Source organism: Gekko japonicus, unplaced genomic scaffold, assembly GCF_001447785.1.
Source record: "Gekko japonicus isolate JY-2015 unplaced genomic scaffold, Gekko_japonicus_V1.1 scaffold946, whole genome shotgun sequence".
Lineage (NCBI taxonomy): Eukaryota > Metazoa > Chordata > Lepidosauria > Squamata > Gekkonidae > Gekko > Gekko japonicus.
This window is the reverse complement of record NW_015162506.1, coordinates 323,459-348,482: the sequence shown is the minus strand read 5'-3', so window position 1 is coordinate 348,482 and position 25,024 is coordinate 323,459. Positions and strand designations below refer to the sequence as shown.

At 46.5% G+C, this 25,024-nt stretch overlaps 1 protein-coding gene across 1 annotated transcript in view; it reads right to left on the bottom strand.

Moving 5' to 3' along the window:
- TAF4 (TATA-box binding protein associated factor 4) overlaps positions 1-24,972 on the bottom strand; it is a 129,046-nt gene extending 104,074 nt beyond the window's left edge. Inside the window, exons 1-2 of the mRNA XM_015406134.1 lie at positions 24,618-24,972; positions 21,509-22,594 (exon numbers count right to left, since the gene is read on the bottom strand). Coding sequence (XP_015261620.1) covers positions 21,509-22,594; positions 24,618-24,972 — 1,441 coding nt within the window. The remainder of the gene's footprint in view (positions 1-21,508; positions 22,595-24,617) is intronic.
- Between the last annotated feature and the right edge of the window lie 52 nt (positions 24,973-25,024).

Here is a 25,024-nt window from a genome sequence, read left to right as displayed (position 1 = left end):
CGGAAGTGTCATCTAGGAAGCCCTGCAGCTGTGTCACCACTGCCCTCTCAATCAATTTGCCCAAATAGGGCAAATTGGACACCGGTCGATAGCTGGCCAATTCGGCCAGGTCCAGCATTGGCTTTTTTTAGGAGAGGGCAGAACATTGCTTCCTTGAGTGCCTCGGAGAACCGCCCCTCTGACAGGGACTTGTTGATTATCTCCCTCAAGGCACCTCGAAACCCCTCGTGGCCCGCTTTAATGAGCCAGGAGGGGCACAGATCCAGGCTGCAAGTGGTTGGGCACACAGCTGCGAGCGCCCTATCAACTTCCTCCAAGCTGAGTTGGTCGAAACTTTCCAACTCTGGCGAAGCCGCGCAAGGGGCCTCAAGTTCGCTTACTGTCTCAACTGTTGCGGGGAGGTCGCGGCGGAGCGTCAAGACTTTATCCGCAAAATAGCTCGCAAAAGCCTCACAGCCGATATCCAATTCCCTACTGTTTTGTCTGCCCTGAGGCAGTGCCGTCAATGACCGAATCGTCATAAATAATTGGGCCGGGCGTGAGCTAGCGGACGCAACCCTGGCTGTGTAGAAATCTCTCTTCACAGCCTTGACTGCCATCTCATAGGATCTCATAAACGTCCTATAAGATGCTCTTGTAGCCTCGTTGCGAGCTCGGCGCCACTGTCTCTCTAGCTGTCTGAGCTCCTGTTTCATAAGCCGCAACCCCTGGGTATACCAGGGGCCAGCCTAGAGTGAGGGCGCCAAGGGCGCTGAGGAGCGATCACGTCGATGGCCGTGGTGAATCGGCTATGCCAATCCTCCACAAGCTCATCTAACGAACCGTCAGGGGGCATCGGATCCCACAGAGCCGTCTGAAGCCGCATCGGGTCCATCAGGCTCCGCGGGCGAGCTAAAATCTGCTCGCCGCCTAAACATGATGATTTTATGTGCTTTTCCTTGTAAACCAACTTGAATAGGACTCTCAAACAGTGGCATTAAAATGTCCTCAATACATCAATTGTTAGGGACAAAAGCTTTTCCTGAACCCACTGGTAAGCAGACAGGGGTGCAGAGACCAGAGGAGCCCCCCCCCCCGAGAATGAAGAACAAATGCACACATAAGCATGAGTTTAGGAGATGTGAAGGAGTTTGTGGTAATGAAAGTTCAGAAAAGACACTGAATGCTGTTTTAAAAATATGAACATGGGGTATAAATGGTTTAATAAATACTAACAAAGTTTTATTCAAAGCATAAGCTTTTGTGTGCAAGCACTCTTCATCAGACACAATAAAATGAAATCTCCTCAAGCCCCACTTACAGGAAAAAGAGGGGGGGGGTGCTGTTAGGAAGGGCCAGTTACAGCCAAGATGGATAAGTAGGGCTGAAATTGGACCAGGTGGCTGGCAAGATCCATGAATGGAAGCAAATTAGCACAGAAATGCAAGAGATGTGAGAATGAAGCCGGAGTCCAGTGGCATCCCCAAGACAAACCAAGCTCAACCCTGGGTACATGTGAGAACAGAGACTCAGCATGTGCACATTTCTTCACATAAACTGAAACAGATTTCCTCAGATATGCAGGTGGAGGGGGTTAGTTGCCAGGAAGAGATAATTAGAGTCAATAACTGAGCAATAAATACAGGTAAGATTGGAATAACACATTTGGTAGGACAGGTAAATAGCAGCAAATTGGCATACAGATAATAAAGGAGTTAACAACAGATGTGAGAATCAAGTTTGAGTCTGGTGGCCCATTTAAGACCAGCAAAGTTTAATTTCTGCGTATAAGTAAGAACTGAGTAGAATGTGTAGTGAGATAAGAAGCCGATATCTCTGTTAACCCCAGTTGGTTCTATTGTCCTGAGTGTTGTAATAACTTGTAATTCAGCAATCTCCCGTTCCAGTCTGTTTCTGACATTCCTTTGTAATAAAACAGCTACTTTGAGGTCTCCCATTGAGTGCCCTGACAACGTGAAATGTTCTCCTACAGGTTTCTCAGTTTTGTGATTGTTGATGTCAGATTTGTGTCCATTTATCCTTTGGCACAGAGTGTGACCTGTTTGTCCTATGTAGAGAACTGAAGGGCATTGTTGGCATTTAATGGCATACACAATGTTAGAAGATGACCAAGTGAATAAGCTTAAGATGGTATAGTTGATGTTGTCAGGTCCAGTGATTGTGTTGTCTGAGTGTATATGGCAGTAAAGTTGGCATCTGGGTTTATTACACGCTCTGGTACCAGTGTCAATGTTAAAATTAGATGCTGTATTGTTGTGAGTGAGGAGTTGTTTGGGATTGGGGGGGCTGTCTGTGTGCTTGAGAAGGTTTGCCCCACCCCCCCAGTACTCGTGAAAGCACACTGCCATTATCCAGTAGACATTGGAAGTAACTGATGATGTGTTGGACTCTTTTGAGTTGAGAGCTGTATGTGACCACTAGCGGTGTTCTGTTATTGTCTCTTTGGGGTCTGTCTTGCAACAGGTTTTCTCTGGGTATCATTCTGGCTGTGTCAATTTGTTTCTTGACTCCATCAGGCAGATACTTTAGTTCCAAAAAGGTTTGCTGTACATCCCTCAAGTGAGAATCATCACCACTGACATTTAAGTGGAGAACTCCGAGGTAAAATATCACAGGCACTGACATCTAAATTAAAATACAGTGTGTGAGGGGGGGGGGGGGGACCCCGGTGGGGGGGGGGGGGGGGGGGGGGGGATACCCTGAAAGTATATTCAGCCATTCCTCAGTAATCAACCCAAAATACTTTCGTACACCCAATTTCCTATTTAAATTTTTCAAACTAGTGACTAGGCCACTCTCCCCTCTTTGAAAGCCCGCGGGGGTCCCACTGAGATTAGAGACATCGGTTCGTGTGTGTACATGCTTAGGCTTCACTCAGCGCTGAAACTTTCCATTCCCTTGTTGCGAACAAAGCCTGCCAGATCTGAATCTGATATAAACAGATAACTCTTACTTAACCTACAGGTAGGGAACTCAAAGCACTTCTACCGCTCAACGTAATTTCACCCAAGAATTGGCAAGGCGAGTCTAATGGGAAATATAACAGAACCCATACTCCTTATTGCAGAAGATTGCTACCAAGCCCCAACTGGCCGTTCTTCATGGCACAACGGGGTTACTCTCTTAACCACGGGTAAGAGAATGGGAAGAGGTCACGGAATCATGTACCCTGCCACGTCCTCCTCCCCTGCTCAGTTAAGTTGGTACCTACATTAACTTGCAGTTAACCAGGTTTACGGAAAGAACCCACCACGGAATTAAAAAAAAGAGCCGAAAGACCAACAAAGAAAGAAAGAAAAAACCCTGCTGCGGGTGCCTGGTAGGCACTCATCTCTCCCCTTGCACTGTGGCCCTAGTTAGGATGGTTTAAATGTTCTCTGTAAACCGCTCCGAGCCCTCGGGAAGGAGCGGTATATAAGCTGAAAGTGTAATGTAATGTAATGTTTCACCTTAATATCATGGTTAAGAGGGGAAACATGGTTGGAGAGGAGGAGGAGGAGGAGACTGGATTTACACCCCGCCTTTCACTACCCAAAGGAGTCTCAGAGCAGCTTACAATCTCCTTTCCCGTCCCCTCCCCACAATAGACACCCTGTGAAGTACGTGGGGCTGAGAGAACTGCCCTTGAGAGAACAGCTCTGAAAGAACTTGTAACTGACCCAAGGTCACACCAGCAGCTGCATGCAGAGGAGAGGGAAATCAAACCCGGTTCTCCCAGATTAGAGTCTGCACACTTAACCACTACACCAAACTGGCTCTCAGAACGCTATGGCAGAACAGAGCAATTTATATCCCAAAAAAAGCTGATGTGCAGACAGCTTTCACAGTACAATCTTATGCAAAGCTTAGACTGGGAACAGGTGTGCACAGGACTGCAGACAATCTCTTATCCACAGTTAAAGGACAGCTTCCTTTACATCTGCGTTAGGTCAAAGCAGCTGCCTTACACTGAATCAGACCATTGGTCCATCACGGTCAGTACTGTCTACTCAGACCGGCAGCAGCTTTCCAGAATCTCAGGCAGAGGTCTTTCACACCACCTCCTACCTTACCTTTTTAAACTGGACGTTTCAGAGAGGTGGCTTGATACTACCTGTCTCTGCCTCCCAGCCCTGGTATTCCTTTGAAGTTCCCTTTCAAGTACTAAGGAATCACTTCAATTTGACAAGCATTTAACAAGCTTTAACTCCCTTCTTTTCTTACTTAATCTAAGGGATAGGAAGAGGGCAGTTTGCCTGCACAATTTCATTTGCAGATTACTGTCAGAGAACAGTCCTTTTAGATCCGCAAACCCCCTTTTCCCTTTATGCCCTTTTCTGCCATGAAGAGGATTAATTCCTCTCTAGGAAGCAACTCTCTATAGCAGGCAGGAAGCAAGTGCAATACAGCCAAGTGAATGTCTCCAAATAATTATGGAGACACAGAACAGAAGAACGTTCTGGGGGACTCCTACACGCCTTCATTACTGTTGAATCTCCTTGTGGGAAATGTAAAAGTTTATGGTCTAAACAGAAGCAAATTACTTTAATCAATCTTTTGCCGGTGGCAGACCTGTAAGACAATATTTACCAAAGAGTTCTTCCCGATATTGTTCTGGTCCGTAAAGGAGCACACAACTGACTTGACTTTAACGTGGGGGGGGGGCATCTGTTTTAGTCATCACAATACTGACCCAACAGAGGCCCCCAAATTGATTGGCCATGCGCAAGACTACCGGGGACGTCAGAAAGCAGCCTGGAAGAGGCCTACGAGGAAACACCGCTGCTCGCATTCACACCCAACGTCCATTCTGTGACCTATGCCAGAATAAACCTTTGGATCGGATCCAGCCATCACGAGACAGCCAAGAGTGTCACAAATGGCACCTGTCTTCTGTGGAGGTAACAGAGAGCCCGGATTCCATGTACAAGCAAAACAACCACTGAACTCTACTTCCAGGATGAGACAGTGACGTCTCCAAGCACTACACCGCCTAGAGGCTCTTGGACTAAGAGAGCTGGCACTGCACCTCCTCTAAGAGAAAGAAGAATGCGCACTTAACGTTGGTAATAATGAACCTACTGCAATATCCAGTGAAGGTTAGAGCAAGCTACCTGAGCTTCCAGCTTCAGGTCATGGATTATTCCTCTCTCTTGACATTTGCTACCTTTCCCTGACCTTAGGGACCCTCCAACTCTTACATAACATCTCAGGAATGCTAATGGTCTTCTTTCCCAATGGGGAGGGGGGAAGAGGGGATGGCTTCCCAGCACAGTTTTTTTGATACAATGGGATTAACTGGAAACTAATGACTCAGCCCTGCCCCACCTTCCTGAGTAGATATAAATTACCTGCCTACCATTTTGCTTCTCACATTGACATAGAGAGTATTCCATCTTTCGGTGTTTATACCTCTAAGGATGCCCGTCACAGCTGCTGGCGAAACGTCAGGTCCTACAACGCCAAGACCACGGCCATACAGCCCGGAAAATCTACAACAACTAATGAACTCCGGCCGTGCAAGCCTTCGACAACATATTGATTTAATTCTACTTGCATTTAGTAAACAAACTTTTAACAAGTACAGTACACTAATTTTACTTGCTATAGGACTGCCTCAAAAGTTTCTTCCCCCCCCCCATCTTCAAGTAGCTGAATTGTAACAGACAGGGGGGGGGGAGAGATTTAACACCACACACTTAACATGGCTTAAATGTCATCTTCAAACAAAATCAAAGCTTTATTTTAAAAGGTTAATACTTAGAATATTTCACAAGAGATGATAAATAAACAATATATTCCTTTTTTTATATATATAAAAATTGGCACTGAAATCTGTGAACATACTAAATTTAGCCCAGCCCAAGAGTTGTGGCTGAACTCCCACTAATCTCTGGCAGAATTTAACTTCTGCTGAGGGCACCTTCGGTTTCAACGGCATTGTCTGAAGCGCTTATACTTCTTGCTGTTTCCAGTTCAGACTGAGGTGATTCCCAGTCAGAACAGCTCCAGCCGTGCTCTTATTGACTAGATGATGGTTGATTTACTGATTATGATTTCTAGGCCAGATTTCAGACAATTGTCCCCTAGAGTCGCTCATATAGTCATGAGACAGAGGCCTCTGTAGGGAGGCTTTACCAACTTAAAAGGAACATAAAGAAAAAACCCACACAAGGGAATAGGTGCAGGAGGAAGACCTGCCTGAAAAACGTCAGAATGAAACCAGTGTTTCTATTCAGATGGGGCTAAGATGATCTTTCCAGGATGGTATTCTTCTTGGGAGGAAGGGAGCACAACTTTCCAGCGTTCCTTGCCCCCCCCCCCTCTTTGGTCAATGGCTCTACCTGCTGCAAGTTTACAGTATTATATGCCAGGAAGGGACAGTTGCCTGAAAGAGTTAACTACAATTTCATCTAGTTAACTTGATTCATACCTTGCCCTTCTCCCCAGTGGGGACCGAAAGCAGCTTATATCGTCCGCCTTGCCTCCATCGTGCCTGCACACAAAAGCTTATACCTTGAATTAAACTTTGTTGGTCTTAAAGGTCTCCCTCATGGATCACTGCCTCGCCGGGGCAAGGGGGCTTGCGTGGTTCGATGAGGCTGTGGGCTATGCTGTGGAGGGCCACCCAGGACAGGCAGGCCACAGCAGAGAACTCAGAAAAAACGTGATCCACTGGAGAAGGAAATGGCAACCAAGCTGCCACTGGACTCCAACTGTGTCCTGCTACATCAGACCAGCACGGCTACCCACCTGACCCCTATGAGGTAGGTTAGTCTGAGGATATTTATTGTTTGTTTGTATTTATACCCAGCCTGCTTTCATGGCAGAGTAAGGCCTTGGACCCGGATCGTCCAGATCCACGTCTGGCACTAACCACTACACAAAGCTGGCTCTTTAAAACAACGCAATTTGATGGGCACTGAATCCATTCATTAAGTTACTAATTAATCTAGTGAAATGCTTTTTAAGTGATGGAATTTGAATATACAGATACGGTAGGTTGGATCCTAAAAGTCCCCCTCCTCTGAGTCTTCCTTTGACCAAGAAAGACATCCTGAGAAGGAGAGAGAGAAAAGAACCAGATTTTCTCTGTTGGATCCACACTCTGTGGCCAGAAGACTTAATAGAAAGGCGTTACAGAATTCAACCAGTAGTGTGAAGTTTTCCGCCCCACGTGTCAAAGGCATCTCATGGGAGCTGGTTTTTGTATTTAGTGATTTAGAACAAAGTTTGAGTCCACAGGCACCTTTAAGACCAACAAAGTTTAATTCAAGGTATAAGCTTTCGTGTGCAAAGCACACTTCTTCAGATACGGAGAACAGAATCTCTTCAACTATTACATATGGGGAGGGGTTGGTTGTCAGGAAGGACCAGTTAAGATGTATAAGAACTGGGTGATTATAGCTGAGATTGGAGTAAGGCAAGATTAGCAAACACATACAAACCTTACCATGTAGAAGAGAGAGAAGAGATTGGATTTATACCCTGCCCTTCACTACTGGAAGGAAGTCTCAGAGCAGTTTACAATCTCCTTCCCTTTCCCCTCCCCACAACAGACACCCTGTGAGGTAGGTGGGGCTGAGAGAGCTTTTTCGAGAACTGCTCCCAAGAGAACAGCTCTGAAATAACTTGTAAGTGACCCAAGGTCACACCAGCAGCTGCATGTGGAGGAGTAGGGGAATCAAACCCGGTTCTCCCAGATTAGAGTCTGCACTCCTAACCACTACACCAAACTGGCTCTCCAATAGATGTAGATGTGAGAATGATGTTGGCCTCGGCCACACAGGCAGCAAACCCAGTTCTCCCAGATTAGAGTCTGCGCTCCTAACCACTACACCAAACTGCCAGCTATGCTGCCATGGGGGTTGGGGAGCTCAGTCTGTGTCTGGTTAATTGCTACTGCATTCCTTTCTGTGCTTTTTCTGCTTTGCACCAGAAATGCTTATCTATACAGATGTGCAGGAGGAAGCGGTATCATCTAGGTTTTTCCTAGGTGCCATGGGAGAGTGTTGGTTCTCAGCTTTAGCTACCTAACGGTCTCCAAGCTTTATCCCGCACGCGGGAAGGTGCCTAATTGGCCAGTGCTCTGGGGGGGGGTGCATACGAACACCCTATATCCTATTATGCCCAAGGGGCCGCCGCCATTCTTAACAGTGCTTATGTTACTGCATCTATAGCTCTGCAATAAAAGTATTACCGTTCCTGAATGCGTGTACTTCGTTGTTGGCTGTGGGTTTTGACACAGACTGGCTCTCCAGTAAATGTAGATGTGAGAACGATGGTACTGATTTAGTACATTTTACTCCACCCTTCATCAAAGAAGCTCATCACTCCTCCCTCTTCCATTTTATCATCACAACGATTTTGTGTGAGAGAGAGAGTGACTGGCCCAAAGTCACCCAGCAAACTTCATGGCACACTTCGGATACAAACCTGATCTCCCAGATCCTTATCTGATGCCCCAGCCACTGTATCATGCCAACTCTCAGCATGCTTGTAAACGTGCCCGAGAATCCTGCCTCAATGAAGTGTCCCTGGCTGTAATGCACAGGGATGGATCCAGACTAAAATGGAAGTTTCCACCTATTTACCCCTGCCTCAGGGTCCCCATTTGGTGGAAATTATTGGGAAGGGGGAGACAAGAAAGGTCCAGTCTGCCATGAGAAAATTTAATCTGGATCCAGCCCATGGTTCCTGCTTGCTCTGCAAACCAAACAGGACTGAAGTTTCTGCAACTGGTGGTAGAAAGTACCATCAAGTCACAGCCAACTTATGGTAACCCCGTAGGGTTTTTAAGGAGAGAGATGTTCAGAGGTGGTTTGCCATTACCTGCCTCTGCATAGCGACCCTGGGCTTCCTTGGAGGTCTCCCATCCTAACGCTAACCAGGGCCAACCCTGCTTAGCTTCTGAGATCTGACGAGATTGGTCTAGCCTGGGCCATCCAGGTCAGGGCAAATACAACAAGTACTTCTGCATGTACCACAGACCAAATGGGAAAATGTACAACGCTGTCCTGGGGAACACTTGCCATTTCTACCATGCCAGCATCTATAGCATTCTGGAAACCAGTTCTCAAGTTGCAGTTGCCCCTTTATGATTCCATGCACAGCTTATGTGCAGTAGCTTTGGCATACACCTCTGGTAACGTCCTGCATGCCACCACAAAGAGCAAATAAATAAAGAGCCCTGTGGTGGAGGAAGTTTTTGGAGCTGTGCTGAACCTTGTGGCATAATCTGAAACAATCTCTATGTCACCGTTGTAAGGTATACTGGGGCATAACACACTGCTGATACAGTTAAAGAGCTTGTTGCCAAATCATTACATTGTCTGTTTCCAGGTCTGCCTATATTTTAATGATCATCAACAATATAACCTATTGCCAGTTTGGTGTAGTGGTTAAGAGTGGCAGACTCTAATCTGGAGAACCGGGTTTGATTCCCCACTCCTCCTCCACATGAAGCCAGCTCAGTGACCTTCAGTCAGTCGCAGTTCTCTCAAGAGCCGTTATCTCAGAGCTCTCTCAGCCCCACCTACCTCACAGGATATCTGTTGTGGGGAGAGGAAGGGAAGGAGATTGTAAGCCACTCTCAGACTCTGAGCAAAGGTTGGGGTATAAATCCAGCTCTTCTTCTATATGCAAAGATATTTTTGTTTTTACTGTGTTTATAAATCCGGCAAACAAGAGAATGGCTATCTAGTGTAATTGTGTAGAGTTGCAATCATGTACATGAGAACAGAAGAAGAGCCCAGCTGGGTCAGATGTGTGGTTCATCAAGTCCAGAAACCTGTCTCAAACAGTGACCAGTCAGTTACTATAGAGGGACAACAACAGAGCATAGAGAGGCTTCTCCAATACTGACTCCTAGCACTGGTATTCAGGGAAGAGCTGGGTTTTATACCTTGCTTTCCTCTACCTTAAGGACTCTCAAAGCAGTTTACGATCTCCTTCCCTCCCCCTCCCCACAACAAACACCTTGTGAGGTTGGTGGGGCTAAGAGAGTTTGAACTGTGACTGGCCCAAGGTCACCCAGCAGGATTCATTTGGAGGAGTGGGGAATCAAACCCAGTCCTCCAGCTTAGAGTCCACTGCTCTTAACCACTATACCAGGTGGCTCTCAAGGTTTACTGCCTCTGAACGTGGCGTGCTCAAAACCATTCTGTGACGCCCAGCCCTTTACTGGAACCCTAATAAGCTTAGCAGCATTTTAATTTTTGTAAATTCTAGCCCTCATAGTTACGGAGAGAGGCTTGAAAAATTTGACAAGGTGAACATTGAAAAGAAAAGATGCTCAACATTTCTGAGATTTCTGTATTTGTATGTACTTTTAGCACTGAGCTACTTGAAGAAGTGAGAGCTGTGAGAGTTGGACTATAAGGAAGGACGAGCGCCGAAGAATAGATGCTTTCGAATTATTGTGTTGGAGAAGACTCTTGAGAGTCCCTTGGACTGCAAGGAGATCAAATCAGTCAATCCTAAAAGACATCAACCCTGACTGTTCCCTGGAAGGCCAGATACTGAAGCTGAAGCTCGAACACTTTGGCCACCAAATGAGAAGGGAGCACGCACTGGAGAAGAAGACCCTGATGCTGGGAAAGACTGACGGTCAAAGAAGAAGAAGGGGACAGCAATGGATGAGATGGTCAGACAGTGTTATCGATGCAACAAACATGAAATTAAACAAACTCCGGAGCGGGACAGAAGACGGGAGGGCCTGGCACGATGTGGTCCATGGGGTCACGAAGAGTCGGACTCAACTGTGCGACTGAACAACAACTTCTTGAAGGTTACTTGATTTGCAATATGATGAAAAAGTTATTGCTTGCAAATAAGTAATGGAGGAGGTTGCACTGAGCCCCCTCATTGCCAAAGGAATTCTATGGGGTATGGAGAAACCAGACTTGGGAGGATAGGCCCTCACAGGGCACACATTGGCTGGAAGAGTTCCGTTCAAACACAGTTCCCTTCTGCCCCCACTGCTTGAGGCCCCACGCTGACCCAATACCCTTCATTCCCTCCTGACTCCCCAGCAGCTGAGGGAGGCGCTGTTGTGCGCTGCTCTCTGTTGACAGGGATATTCCCGGAAAGTATTAAGGGCCCTCCAGTTTCCACTGGTTTTGGAACCGCCATGAGTTTGGAAGGGCAGGGAGTCTCCTTCACCAGAGATTCTTTCCCAAGTTGACTTTAGCTTCTACTGCAAAAAATATCAGCGGTCAAGGCAATGCGTCCAGCAGCTGCCATTTGGCCTCTACTGCCCTAAACAATCTAATAATTACTTTCGGGAAATTAAGTTAAAACTGGAGCCCTTTATCTTCTAGAACTATTGAGTTTGGACAGTGATGTGGGGTTTTCCAGAAATATAGAAATAACTGACATATTTAATTAATTTCAAGCCTAGCGGAACTTTAAAGAGAAACAAGATTTTCGGGGTATGAGGTTTTGAGAGTTAAAGCTCCATTTGTCAAATATCTGACCAAGGGAGCTTTGACTCTTGAAAGCTTATACCCTGAACAACTTTGTTGGTCTCTAAGGTACCACTTGTGTGCCTTGGTGTTTAGTCATGCTGGCCACATGACCACAGAAATGTCTTCGGACAGCGCTGGCTCTTCGGCTTGGAAACGGAGATGAGCACCGCCCCCTAGAGTCAGATTCAAAACCTTTACCTTAAGGTACTACTGGACTTGAATACAGTTCTTCTACTGCTTACCAACATGGCCTCTCTCAAGCTATACCTGACCAATGATAGCAGTTTTTAAATAATGTTAGCCAGAGAAGGCAAATATACCACATACAAGCCTGGAACTTGTAAAAGCACTGGGGTTTGCCCACACTTCGTATCCCACGTTTAGTCACATTTAACAGGACTGATCTGCAGCACAGCAGCCCCAGACACTACAGATAAACAAACAGATGTTATTTACATTCATGGGGCAGAAAATATTCCATGGGAAAATATAAGAATCAGGAAATTTCTCCACCCCACATCTCTGGGTCTGAATGAAGAAGACGTTGCCAAGCTCTGGGCTAGCGACCAAAGAAATCTGGGTCTCCAGGCAACACATCTCACCTTCCGGGTGTGTCATGAAGCACAACTCCTGTTCTGCAGTTTCTCCATCCCTGTTGGTCACTGACCGCCAGCAATGGAAACAAGCGGTATAATGGCCCCAACTCCCTGAGAGAGTTCTGCTCTGCAATGCAGCCAGCAGGTGGGAAACTCACTACAGAGATAATCCCTTGCTGTGATGGAAGCAACATCTCGACTGGCTCTAATGCAGGACTCGCAATACATTTTTAAACCGAGCTCAGAAGTTTAGCAGGACAGCAAGCATAGCGTTATCAGCTGCGGGAACCAGAGAGTCGAACTCTTGAGGTCACCATATTGTCATGATAATGGTAGGCTAGTCAGTTTGGTTTTCACAAGTCCTCCAAGAATGCTGTAACAACAGGCACATGGCACTTACACAAGCAGAAGCTTATTTTACGAGGCAAAACCTCAGCCTCTAGAAGCAATAATTTAAGACTTCAGTGTACTTACAAACACAAGCGTCTGCAAGTGATACCTCCTCTCAAGAGTAAAGTTAAGTTTGTACATAAACAAGTTGGTAGAATGAATATTTTTTTTAATTTAAAAAAAGTCATTGTACGTGTCACCAAATTGCTTCGGCTCACTTCCACAGTTCTTTTCGAGTTTCTGCAAAGGTCAGAAATAACTAAGTAATATTTGCAAGCTGTTTTAAACAGAAGTAATTGCTGATTCCAAGCTACCACACATCTGTACCGGGAAAAGCGTAGTAGCAACTGCAGAAGCAGCAGTAACCATGCCAGTGCAGGTATGCATAAAGGGGGTCTTAGAGCAGCCCAAGGGTAACACATAATGTGTGAACAATCTCTCGATTCAGATACAAAGTTAATGAAATACTTCCTGGCCATTACTAAAACACTGTGGAACCCCTTGACTGTTTTGTGACACGTTCCAAACCTGCACTACATCAGAAAAAAACAAAAATATAAAACATACAAATAACAGATCTTTAAGTTATTAAGTTGATTCCTCTAGGGGCTTTAAGGAGACCAGCAAGCAGTAAAACATAATAGAATTCACCAAGTAGGCATCAAATAGCAGCTGACTGTTTCCTTTAAAAAAAAATTTCAATGACAAGTGTCTCTTTAGACAACAGCCAAAATCCAGAAGGAGTAATTCCACGCACATGGGACGCAGCTCAAGTCTGGTCTTGAAACAGACAGACAGGATGCCTGTCCAGGTCCATTCCAGTCCCAGCTTCTGTCACCATTTCTTCCTTCCCCAACTGAAACACTTAAACTGCTTTTTACTTCCAGGGATTTCTACAAATGGTTTGACAATTCAGTTTGGAAGTTAAAGCACCCAGTTACTATCATCTGCCCCATGAAAAGGTTGAGCAGTCTTGCATGATGTTCCAGATTGTGACCGCCGGAAGAAATAGGAGCCAAGCCGGAGAACAGCAAGCCTCACCACCTGGGTGCCGGTAGGCAGCCCCTGTACCATGTGGCCGTAGATAGGGAAAGTAGACTTAGACTTTGTATGTAAACCGCCCAGAGACCCTTCGGGGTCAGGGCGGTATATAAGCCGAATGTATAAATAAATCTTTCTGTAGCAAAATTCCACTAATGCAAATTAAAGAACACAAACAAACAGCTGCTATTTCAAAAACCTGACACATCTTTTCACAATCTTTTCTTCTTGGGGTTGAAAAAAAAATATTTGTAATACTTAGGAGCCCAGTGCTGTACTGATTGCAGAGAAGTAGCTACCAGTGTTCCCTCTAAGCTGAGTTATAGTGAGCTAGCTCACAGTTTTGTAGCCTCCGGCTCACACATTTTTGTCTCAGCTCAGGGAGGTGGGCTCCAGAGCGAACTTAATTTATGCAGTAGCCAAATGGCACGCTCACAACTTTAATGCCAGGAGTTCACAAAGTAGAATTTTTGCTCATGAGACTCCACAGCTTAGAGGGAACATTGGTAGCTATGTTGGGACAAAAATAAACAGTTCTGTGGCACCCTAAGGACTCAAATTTATTCCAGAATAAGCTTTCATAGATCTAGAGCACACTTTTGTCAAATGCATGTGGTGAGTCCCTACAAAGTAAACATGTATCTATAATATACACATACCACACAAGGTTATGATGAACAAAGTTCTAAACAGAAGGGTCAAAGGGCCACGAAACACAGGAAGTATCAAGTGTGATGATTACATCAAATGCAAATATATTTAAGGGCAGGAAGACAAGTCATAATAGCAGTGATTGGTATTAACACAAATTTAGAGTCCAGGGGCACATTTAAGACCAACAAAGTTTTATTCAAGGTATGAGCTTGTGTCTGCACACACACTTCAAATACATTGGAAGGTACATTCCTTCAAATATATTTGAAAAAGTATGCCATGCACATGAAAGCTCATACCTTGAATAAAACTTTGTTGGTTTTAAAAGTGCCACTGGACTCTAAATTTGTTCTGCTGCTTCAGACCAACACGGCTGACCCACTGGTATTAACACAATCCCCCCAGTTTTGTTCAACTAATTAGGATCTGTAATGATTGAGGAATCTTAAGTCCTTGAGTGATATCAAACTTCTTGATGAATTCTAGGTCAGCAATTACCACATTGGAGCCTCCCTTTAAAGTTCTTTGCTGGAAAATGGGTGTGTTGGCAAAACAGTTAGATTTGCAGACCCTGTGAATTAAATTCACAGGCCCTGGCATCCAACCTACTGAAACCCAGGTAAACCTGATAGCTTTTCAGACTTGATAGTCAGAGCAATAAGAAAACCTGGACGCACGCGGCTGTTTCTGTTGAACTCTGCACACATAACACAGCTTTCCTGCCTTCCCCTTCTCTGGCAGCCCTCTTTACCTGCAAAAGAGATGCTTCGAAGGATCAGGGGAGTATCTCCCACTGATGCAAGGGCTGCTTTGGATCCGACCACTAATTTTTTTTTTAATTAGCATTGCTTTATTTAGTAGAGGGGCTTTATGGACTGTAAGCTCTTGAATGAAAAAGGAAGACAGACAAGATAGCTGGACCAAATAGCTCACTATCGAAGTGCTGACAATGAGGGGATAACAGAGAGAGGGGAGGGACTGGAAGGGAGGGGGGGAGTAGAAGCTATAATAGGGAATGAACCCAAGCAAACTCAGTTACTTCTGCTTAGGCATTTGTTTCAGCTGAAGCAAGAACTAAAGCAGAGGTGTCAAACTCACTTGTTACGAGGGCTGGATCGGACATAAATGTCACCTTGTTGGGCCGAACCATATGTGCCATAAAACGTAATGACAGGTACCAAATATATAAATTGTAAGGACAGCAGCTGGTAACCTCTGAGTTGGTGTATCCTCACTGCAAGCCCTCATGCACTGGGAGGGAGGTGCAAAGGAAAACCCACATGGGTGGACTGGACAACCAGTGGTGCAGCACTGGGCAGATGCTCCTACACTGCTTGACTGCCGCAGACAAAGTTATTCTGCCATGCGGAAGCCACACAGCCGTGTGGCTCTGCCCCCTCCCCCCCCCCCCGAAGCAGTCTCCTGTTCCCTCCCTTACACTAGATGCTTGCGGGCTGCATAAAAGCCCTGGACGGGCCGCATCCGGGCCCTGGGCCTTATGTTTGACACCCCTGAACTAAAGGGTTACACATCACAAGCCGCATGGAAAAGGTGGGTTTTGACATTTTGATACTAGACAGAAGTCCTAGAAAAGGAGTTTCCAGCATAAAAGTCAACAACAATGGTGCCATTTAACAATGGACTAATTTAGCGAATGTACATGCAAACTTAAAAACAATTAACTTGTATGGCATTCCATACAGACACGGACTTATTTAACCTACATTTCTCACAGACGCATGCAGTGTTAGCATAACAGGGATCCATGGCCCAAGCAGGCATCATTCAGGTGGTCTTGATGCCACATGTATAGCGTAATATTTAAAATGTCATTTTTCTTACATGCCCAGCGTCACAGGAAACCGTCTTCTGTTAACCTCATAGTCCCATGTTAGAACAGAGACTTCAAGATCCAGTTCTTCCACACGTGTAAGAAATATTGTGTATATGTAAGAAATGTGGATGTGTAAAAAATATCAATAAAACCCTGTTCCAGCAGACACAAGTGTGTGTTCTCCAGTTTGCAATGAACTTTAGTCCTGAAAAACCGTACTTTCAAAAAAGTCTAGAAGCACATGAAGACAGTTCACAGCTCTAGAAGTCAAGGGCAGGGTTTTTGGAAGCACAGACAGAGCACTGTTTTGTACAAACAGTTGTACAAGCCTTCTGTATAAACAAATCACGGCATTATGCACAAACCCTTTAGATTTTCAGTGGCATGGGCTACTTCTGGGTAACTGCATTTATTGTGCACATCCTATTCTGCACGGGGGGGATATGTTCACTCACTCTATTTATAACCTGCCTTTCTCCCTAATGGGGACCCATCATTCTTCGCTCCTCCACTTTATCCTCACAACAACCCTGCAAGGTAGGTTGGGCTAAGGCTGTGCAACTCTATAGAGTTACTCGAGTCTAAGCATCATTTCAATGGGATGGAGTAACTCTGAATCGTATTGCACTGGAAAGGACTTAGAGACCAAATAGTACAGCCCTCACCGAGAAGCACATTCAGTCATATTTGTACAACTCTACAGCACGCACCCACCAATCATAGTATGCTACACGAAGACATGAATATGCCTCATGACAGCAAATAATTCAATCAATTTAGTCAAACACACAAGTTAAGTATATGACCCAATCTCCATAGCATATGGGAAGGGGTATATACACAAACACACAGAGAGTAACTGGCAATTTAAACACGGGGGGGGGGGGGGATTCCTTCAGATCCCAAATATGCTGATCAAAAATCCCTGTACGATGCAAAATTCCATTCAAGTCACTTAAGTGGATATTTTCTTAACCTCAAGCACAAGCCTTTTATCTCCCACATTCCACCTTCAGACAGAGCAATCCTTCACAGGAAATATGCCAAGGTATTGGGAGGGGGAGGCACTTCCTAAACCCAGGGGAGATACCCTACTGAAACCAAAATCGAATTATTCATCTTAAGTGCATCCACCTCTCTGAAACTAATGAAGCTGCACACACCTATGACTACTCTAGGGATGCTATCCCAGCGTTTTAAGACTTCGGGTAGATCAGAATCGCTTCTGATTTGCATCTTTAAGATTTATTACAGTTAGTAGCAATTATTTATTGGACCTGCATGCCAAGCCACGGCCCTTTCATTCCCCCCCTCAAATTTCAATACATTTTCAGGGTCACCTGACTCTATCCTGGCTGTGAAATTTATTTGGAACACAGTTCTTAATTGCCCCCTTCAGCACCTCAAAACACCCCTGATGTTTGGGAGCACTGAACCATATCACCTCACTTTGAAATATGCTCAGATCTAACCTGGGGACACACCTCTACCCCCCACAACTCTCCCTACACTAATCAGTCAGTATTGAGCCACCGAAGCAGGAGGAAGAGCTGTGGTTTCCCCCAATCTGAGTCCCACCCTCTCCCCTGGCCAGGTTTTCAGAGTTCTCCTAGGGAGCAGGTGCTCCACTTTATGGAACTCTGCAATAATTCATGTTCTCATTAAAATAAACCTCTTTGCCCATTAATATGCCGGCATGTAGAATTCCATTAGAAATTTTAGGCATACTACAGTGGCATGAGAAGGGGGGGGGCAAGAGAGAGAGAGAGAGAAACCTAATGCTTGAGATTCCTGCAACTGGGTCATCTCTTTTTAGGTGGCGAAACACCTTTGATAATTGGGTCACACACCAAAATCGAAAATTCTGACACCCTTATCACAGCCCCTTTTGCCTGAGATTCCTTAATTGGACGTGCCGGGGATTGAATTTGGGGCCTACCGCATGCAAAGCAGATGCTCTTTAACTGAACTATGGGCACTCCCCCCAAATTATGGGGCACTCTCGCTCAGTGGAAGAGAGCTGGGGGTTGACTTGCTGTATGACAGTTCTTAAAACCATCTCTGTCCTCAACTGACCTGACGTTTAGCAACGTTTATGTTTTTCTGCCACTTTTTGTTGGCTTTACCTTTTTTAATCCTTTCCTTGTAATTTTTGGTTGTGTGAGTGTCATCACAGAAAGACGATTACATACAGTAAATAATCAATCAACGAAGCTGACTACCTGGCTTGTAAGGGCTGAGTTCATAAGCAAGTGAGGGTCCCCGTCCCCCCCCCCCGTAAAATGTCATGCTAAAATGTCATGCCACCTTGAGTATAGTACAAGAGTTGCATTTGAGAAACATGCAGCCTGAGCTTATGTACTTGGCTTTACCTTTTTTAATCCTTTCCTTGTAATTTTTGTTGTGTGAGCATCATCACAGAAAGACGATTACATACGGTAAATAATAAATCAACGAAGCTGACTACCTGGTTTGTAAGGGTTGAGTTCATAAGCAAGTGAGGGTTCACCCCCCCAGTAAAATGTCATGCCACCTTGAGTATAGCACAAGAGTTGCATTTGAGAAACATGCAGTCTGAGCTTATGTATGTTTACCTCGCAGCATCCAACTGAGTACAGTGATTCTTGTTTCCAACTAAGGCAGCACAGGATCGCAGCCTTAATCTATCCTACCACAAGTCAGAGGGAGATGTTTAGATTCTATTGTGAGTCAAAAAGTCCTACAGAGGAAACAAACTCAAGATTCTGAGTACATTTTAGCAAGCCAACACTTCTTTTAAACGGCAAGACTTGTTTTATAATTTTTTGGTACCTCATCACAACTGTAACAATGTTGTTAGCACAGCTTAGTGTTGTTGTCGTGCTTTGGGGTGGTACTGCATCAAACCAGGGGTTCGTGTAGACCACCACTCTTCTTATAATAGTGACCAGCTGGTCATGAAGGCAAAAGCCCTCTCCATTGTCTGTCCCCACCCAGCATCTGGTATTTAGAGGTACATACTTGGAGGTTCCAATGAGCTACCTTTACGAAGAGCAACTGATAAGCCAAGAACTTGCCTAGTCCTTTCAAAGTTAACAGCCAACAAATTTTGTGGTAGTGGAATCATTAAGTTAACTATGCATTATAAATACCTAGTACACCCCCTTCAATTGTTAACAACAGTCACTCAGAGAGTACAGAGGCATTAAGTACAGGCCAGAAAATCAGGCACTTTCCAGGGGGGGTGTTTGAGGAGGACTACAGTGACATACTCCTCCTCCCTAATGAACAAGGTTTTGTTTATTTACTAAATCTACACACATACACCTTTCATTTTGGAACTCAAGGCAGCATTCTCCCCTGCCCTGGAGCTAACCTATATGTGCTTAGCTTCAGCAATATTACTATAGCATGTGTTTTCTGACCATACCCTGGGACCAAATGGACAGTTTTGCTCTTATTAGCATCCAGTCTTTGAATTCCATATAAATTATTTTATTATTTATTTCTTCACATTTATTGTGAAAAGATTATAAAGACGGTATAGGACAGAAAGGAAAAGAGTGTTGATACCTGTTCCCCCTTTCAAGTTAAGAATACAACAAAGCATGGCAAGAAAAGTTTTAAGAATACTGTCACTGAACCTGAAGGTTGCTTTTCACCACCAGCATGATCCCCCTTTCAAGTTAAGAATACAACAAAGCGTGGCAAGAAAAGTTTCCTGGCACAAAACTAACTTTTAAGAATACTGTCACTGAATCTAAAGGTTGCTTTTCACCACCAGCATGAACCCATCTTCCACCAGCAGAAGAAAGGGGGTGATTTCAACAATTCTCTGCCTCACTGCGACCCACCGAGTCCCCCAAAATGCTGTTCCTGAGAGAGGGGACTGGGTTCAGCCCATTACCTTCCTGTCCCGTACAAGTGCACGAAGTTGTCTGAATACCTAGTGGCCTTCAAGGAAGAGTTGGCCAACAACCCTCAACGAACCAAGCAAGGCCATTTGTTACTGCATCTGACATGCTACTGTATTAGTAAAGTACAGTAGGACACTATAAACAGGGCTGCTGGTCTCTTATACGTGATAAACACATCAGACTAAGCGCTTCGCCTAGTACAGTTTCAACCAAGAAATTAATTTTGCCAACTCAAAGATCCACTGAAATGAAGCACACTGAGCGTACGCACCCCATTGATTTCATTAGGTAGTAATAATAAAAATTTAATTAGATGTGCTTTGTGTAGCCATAATGCCACCTTGCAATATGGCTTGGGAGGGGGGTATCCAGCTATATGTGTCAGCTACTACCATGAGTGACATCAAAACAGAATCCAGGTAAAACCGGTGGATATGAGGATTCCACCCCGCAGTTCTGATTTGCACAGGGATTCCACGCTACGAAAACGCTGACCAAAGAGATATCAGTGTGAGGGACTGACAACATGTGGCAAGTCCTGATAAAGCTCCCATGAAATACTCAGGAAGAGCAGGAAATGACATACAAATAAACGTTTACTATTATTTAAAATGTTTCCATTCAGAGGTCTCAAAATTAAGGCTTCGGGGCCCGGGAAAGACTAGCTTTGAGAAGAAAGGGGTGGGTGGGAAGTGGGATGAAATTAATCCAGCTCTATTAGACCTAGGACTACAGAAGCTCTCACCCATGTGGCATCTCAGCACCAAAACATGAGCTTCACTACTGCACGTTCAACAGCACTAAGCTCAACAGGGTGAGGCGAGGACATGTCACACTCCAGACATGCTGGTTCTAAACCATCAAAGACTAAAGCACATTGTGTATCATTTTTATCAAGGAGTACAGGAAAGCAGACTTGCTCCCAAACTGTAAGGGTCACTGGCACAGTGACAGTTGGAGGGGAAAGAGCCTAAGCCAAAAGGTGCTACGACATATCAGACAGGACACCTTCATGCAAATCACTCGCACAGCACTTCGCTATACTGTCTGCTGCTTTGCTTGCAATTAACGCTCGCCCACACACACACACATATCACTCTATTTTCTTATTGGGATCTATATCAGCGCTCTTTGGTCCCCTGAAACACCACACTCAGCACAGAGGTGCCATGCCGCTCTTCAAAAAAGCAGAAACCATCTGTGCGATTGCTAACTGCGCAATTCGCAGGCCCTCCTGAAACCGAGTTACCTTTCTAGCCCCCGATTTATCGTGTCAGTAAACCTGAAACTAAAACAGCTAAGGCTAAAAATAAGCAAGAAAAGTGCCTAGGCTTTATTTTGAAAACAAAGTTGGCTTTGATTTCTCATTACCAACTTTCATTTTTCACCTTTGGGGAGAGCCGTTTGAGAGCCAAGATCGGTAGAGCGAACATACACGAGACGCCCATTGACTGTTTTTTGGCATTCGGACTATCATAACTGGACTAGTCAGGACAAACCAGCACACCAATATCCAGTAAGGCCCTCGGGGCGCGAGCGGCCCAGTCCCACATGAAAGCAGAAGCAAGGCCTTTTGCCTTCTTTTTAGCAATAAACCAACAACGCACACGCCAACGGAGAAAGAGGAAGGTGACTCCGGTCTTTACTTACCTGGCGGCAACTGAAAGTTCTGGATGTTTGTGGGATTCTGAGGAGGCTGAGGCAGACGAGGTGCTAAGACAGTGGGAGCCAAAGTTGCTCTGATTCCACTCGTGGTTGCCGTCGGAGTCCTCGGCAGGCTCTGGGCCACCGTATTGGCAGCCCCCTTTGCCAGGCCCGTGGGGGTACCCGGAGGCACAGGAGGTACCCCGCCAGGATTAGGAGCCACGTTGGGCAGCCCGGCTTGCATAGTTTGCCCAATGATCATATTACCCCCCGTAGTACTGGGCTGGCCACCAGCAGCCAGAGTCTGCTGTTGAGTTACCGCCTGCACAATGGTTTTAGGAGATTCCGATTTGATGACCTGCGTGGCGGGGGCAGCCGGCACACCAGAACCCGGCTGGCTGTTCACAAGAGACGTCTGGAGGGAGACGCCGGACCCCACAGTGGCGGCAGTGACAGCCGTGGGTGGAAAGCTCCCCACGCTGATGGTTGAGTTGATCACAGTATTGCTCCCATTCTGGGTGGCGGCGGCCACCGAGGGTCCCACCGTGTGAATGGGTGGCCTCACCAATGCTACAGTTGGCCCCCCGGTCCCGATGCTCGGGGGCTGTTGTGAGGAGATCACCGTAGGGGAGGGCGAAGAGGCAGAGGACACCCCGGTGCCAAGGAAAGAAGTCTGGATGACGGTATTAGAAGCAGCCGGCAAAACGGCATTGACGGTGTTTACCTTCCCCACGCTTCCCGGTCCGTTGTTAACAAGAGGGGTGATGGCGGGGATGACGGCAGGGTTCGCCGTCACAGGGGTGGCCGAAAAAGAAGCACTCCCTGAATGGTGAGAGTTCATCACCACGTTACTCCCATTCAGAGTCTGCACGGCCGTGGTCCCGATTTTTCCATTCCTGGTAGACAGAGCGGTTGCCATGGTACTGATCACCACCGATTTGCCCTGGCTGAGGGTCCCTGGGGCGACAGCCGTTTCAGATCCACCTTGGACTCCCGCAGCAGCACTGGCGCTGGTTGGGGTGGCCCCATCCAGACTGGAACCCTGGGACCGGGCGTTATGATTGATAACGCTCCCTTGCACACCCCCAGCTCCTGCAAACAAGAAGGAGGTGGTTAAATGGGGGGAGAAAAACATTTCTATATATGAGAGAAGATGAGGAAATGGCTATGTAAGTCAAGAAGGAACTGTGTTTCCCTTGTGCCAAAGCATCTCTCTGCACTGAAGCAAGACATGGGGGGGGGAGCATAATATTATAACCCATTTGAGAAATTAAAAAGTCCGCCCTACTGTCCCTCCTACTGCCAGATCCCAGCAGCACGAGACTTAATAGCCAATCAGAACCTCCTCCAATTTTTTTTAAAAGCAGCCCACACGTAAAACATGAAATGAGCTCTTAAGAAGAGGTGTTTCCTTTGGATCCTGTAGCTCCAAGTCTGATAACATACTATTCCATTCTTGCAGCTGCATTGGGGGGGGGGGAGAGAAAAGCAAAGAGAGTGGGAGGCAGACAGAGAAAAGTACATAGGGGGAAACCTCTAAACCCCCCCCACCTCTGCTTCACACACACACACACACACGGATCTGCAACAGCAGAACCCTGTGGCTACATCTTTCCTGGCTGAACAAGACCTGTCACACAGACAACACCAGAGAAGAGGTCGCATGGCAGAGTGCAAGGACTTCACCCTCCTTCCTAAACACACACACGGCACACATTGAATCCCTGACATTTTGACTGTTGCTCCTACAATCAAAGGAAAACACATATAATAAAGTGTTTTTTTGTTTTTAAATCTGCACCCAGAAAAGCCACGGTCTTTCGCAAGGTCTGGCATTACCACTCGCTCTCCAGGCCCCGCGTTTAGAAAACACAAGCAAGGAGCACTGTAATCAGACAGACAATGTCACACAAATCACAGCTAGGGGAGGGGTCTTCTTCTTCCTCGGAGATCCCGCTTTACTAACCTGGTGTCATGACAGGCAACAACATCCACGGAATATTTCACAGCAGCAAGAAAGCAGGGGGGGGGAGAAAAGACACGGAGAAGAGGGGGAACACCAATCACATCAGGAGAAAAAGCCAAGTAGTGTTCTCTCTCTCTCTCTCTCTCTCTTAAAATGCCCCTGACCTGTGAAATTGAGAGACGGGACCTAAAGTTGTGATACCCTCCACATCCCACCTCTTGGAGTAAAGAGGGGAAACATTTGCAGGCGGACTGTCATCTCTCCCAGCCCCACATGCCAAAGGGGCTACATTCAGATTCCCTGCCAGACCAGAGCTTGGCATATTGTTTGAAAAAGGAAGGAAGGGGGAAAAAATTAAAATGAGGGTATGACCCTTAGAGCAAAGGAGGGTACCTGACCCTCAAAGAGCCCCCCATCACTTCCTCTTCTCAGGGGAAGCATGTGTCACGATTAATAACACCCCCCCCTCCCTTGCACTTCAGCAACAGAGAGCAGGGAGGGCAAAGAAGAATTCAGACAGCTCCAGAAAAGCATTATGTACAGGGAGAGGAGGGGACTCCTCCCCTGTAAACAACACAAATTTCCTTTTTTCTATGAGACAGGGAGGAGGGAAACAGAGATCATGAGAGGGTGGGGGACAGAAGGTACTGAAGTCACACCGTTAAGAATCCCCCCCCCCTTCTCGATTCAGCAAACCAACTCCGAGCTATCAGAAGACCGGGCATGACATAATTAAAGGCAAACACTGAAAGTAAAAAAATAAAAGGAAAGGGGGGGCATAAATGGTCAGGAGCCAAAGCCACCCCCGGGCCAAAAAACATGCCTATGAATCCCAACAAAAATCTGTCTCCGTTCTTGATGCAGCGGAGTCCCAGCCGAAAATACTGTCTTGCAAAGGGGGGGGGGGGGGGGTGGGAGCGAGGGACGGGGTCAAAACAACAACGAGAAAAAGGAGGGAAAATGGGGGGGGGAGAGAAAAGAAGAAAACAGAGAGGGGGGGACAGGGATAGAGAGAGAGATCCAGGAGGGAGGCAAGGCAGTCATGTCTCAAGAAAGAGGGGAGGCAAGAGAGGGGGGGGAGGAGGGGGGGGGGCCCCTGCTCCCGAGGAGGCGCCCCCCCGTCCCCTCCCCCGCTGCGCCCAGGGTTACCTGGCTTGGTGATCTCGGGGCCACTGAGTCCCATCTTGGCGGTGGTGGTGCTGCCGCTGGTGCCGCCGCCGCCGCCGCCGCCGGGGCTCTCTGTTTGGACATTAGCATTGCCTCCTACTACTACTCCTCCTCCAGGGCTCGGGCTCGGGCTGCTGCTGCCGCTGCTGCCGCTCACAACATGGTTGCCCAGCAGCCCCCCCGCGGCCCTGAGGGGCTCCTGCGCATTGTGGTGCTGGTGGTGGTGGCCCGAGGCCGCCAGCTGGGACTCGAGGGAGCCGACCAGGTCGCTCACCACCTTCTCATCCACCTCAGCGTTCAGGAAAACCTCATCCAGCAGATCCGAGCCCGCCGCCATCTTTTTTTTGGAGGGTTCCTGTGAGCGGCTCCCTCCCTCCCGCCGCCCCGCC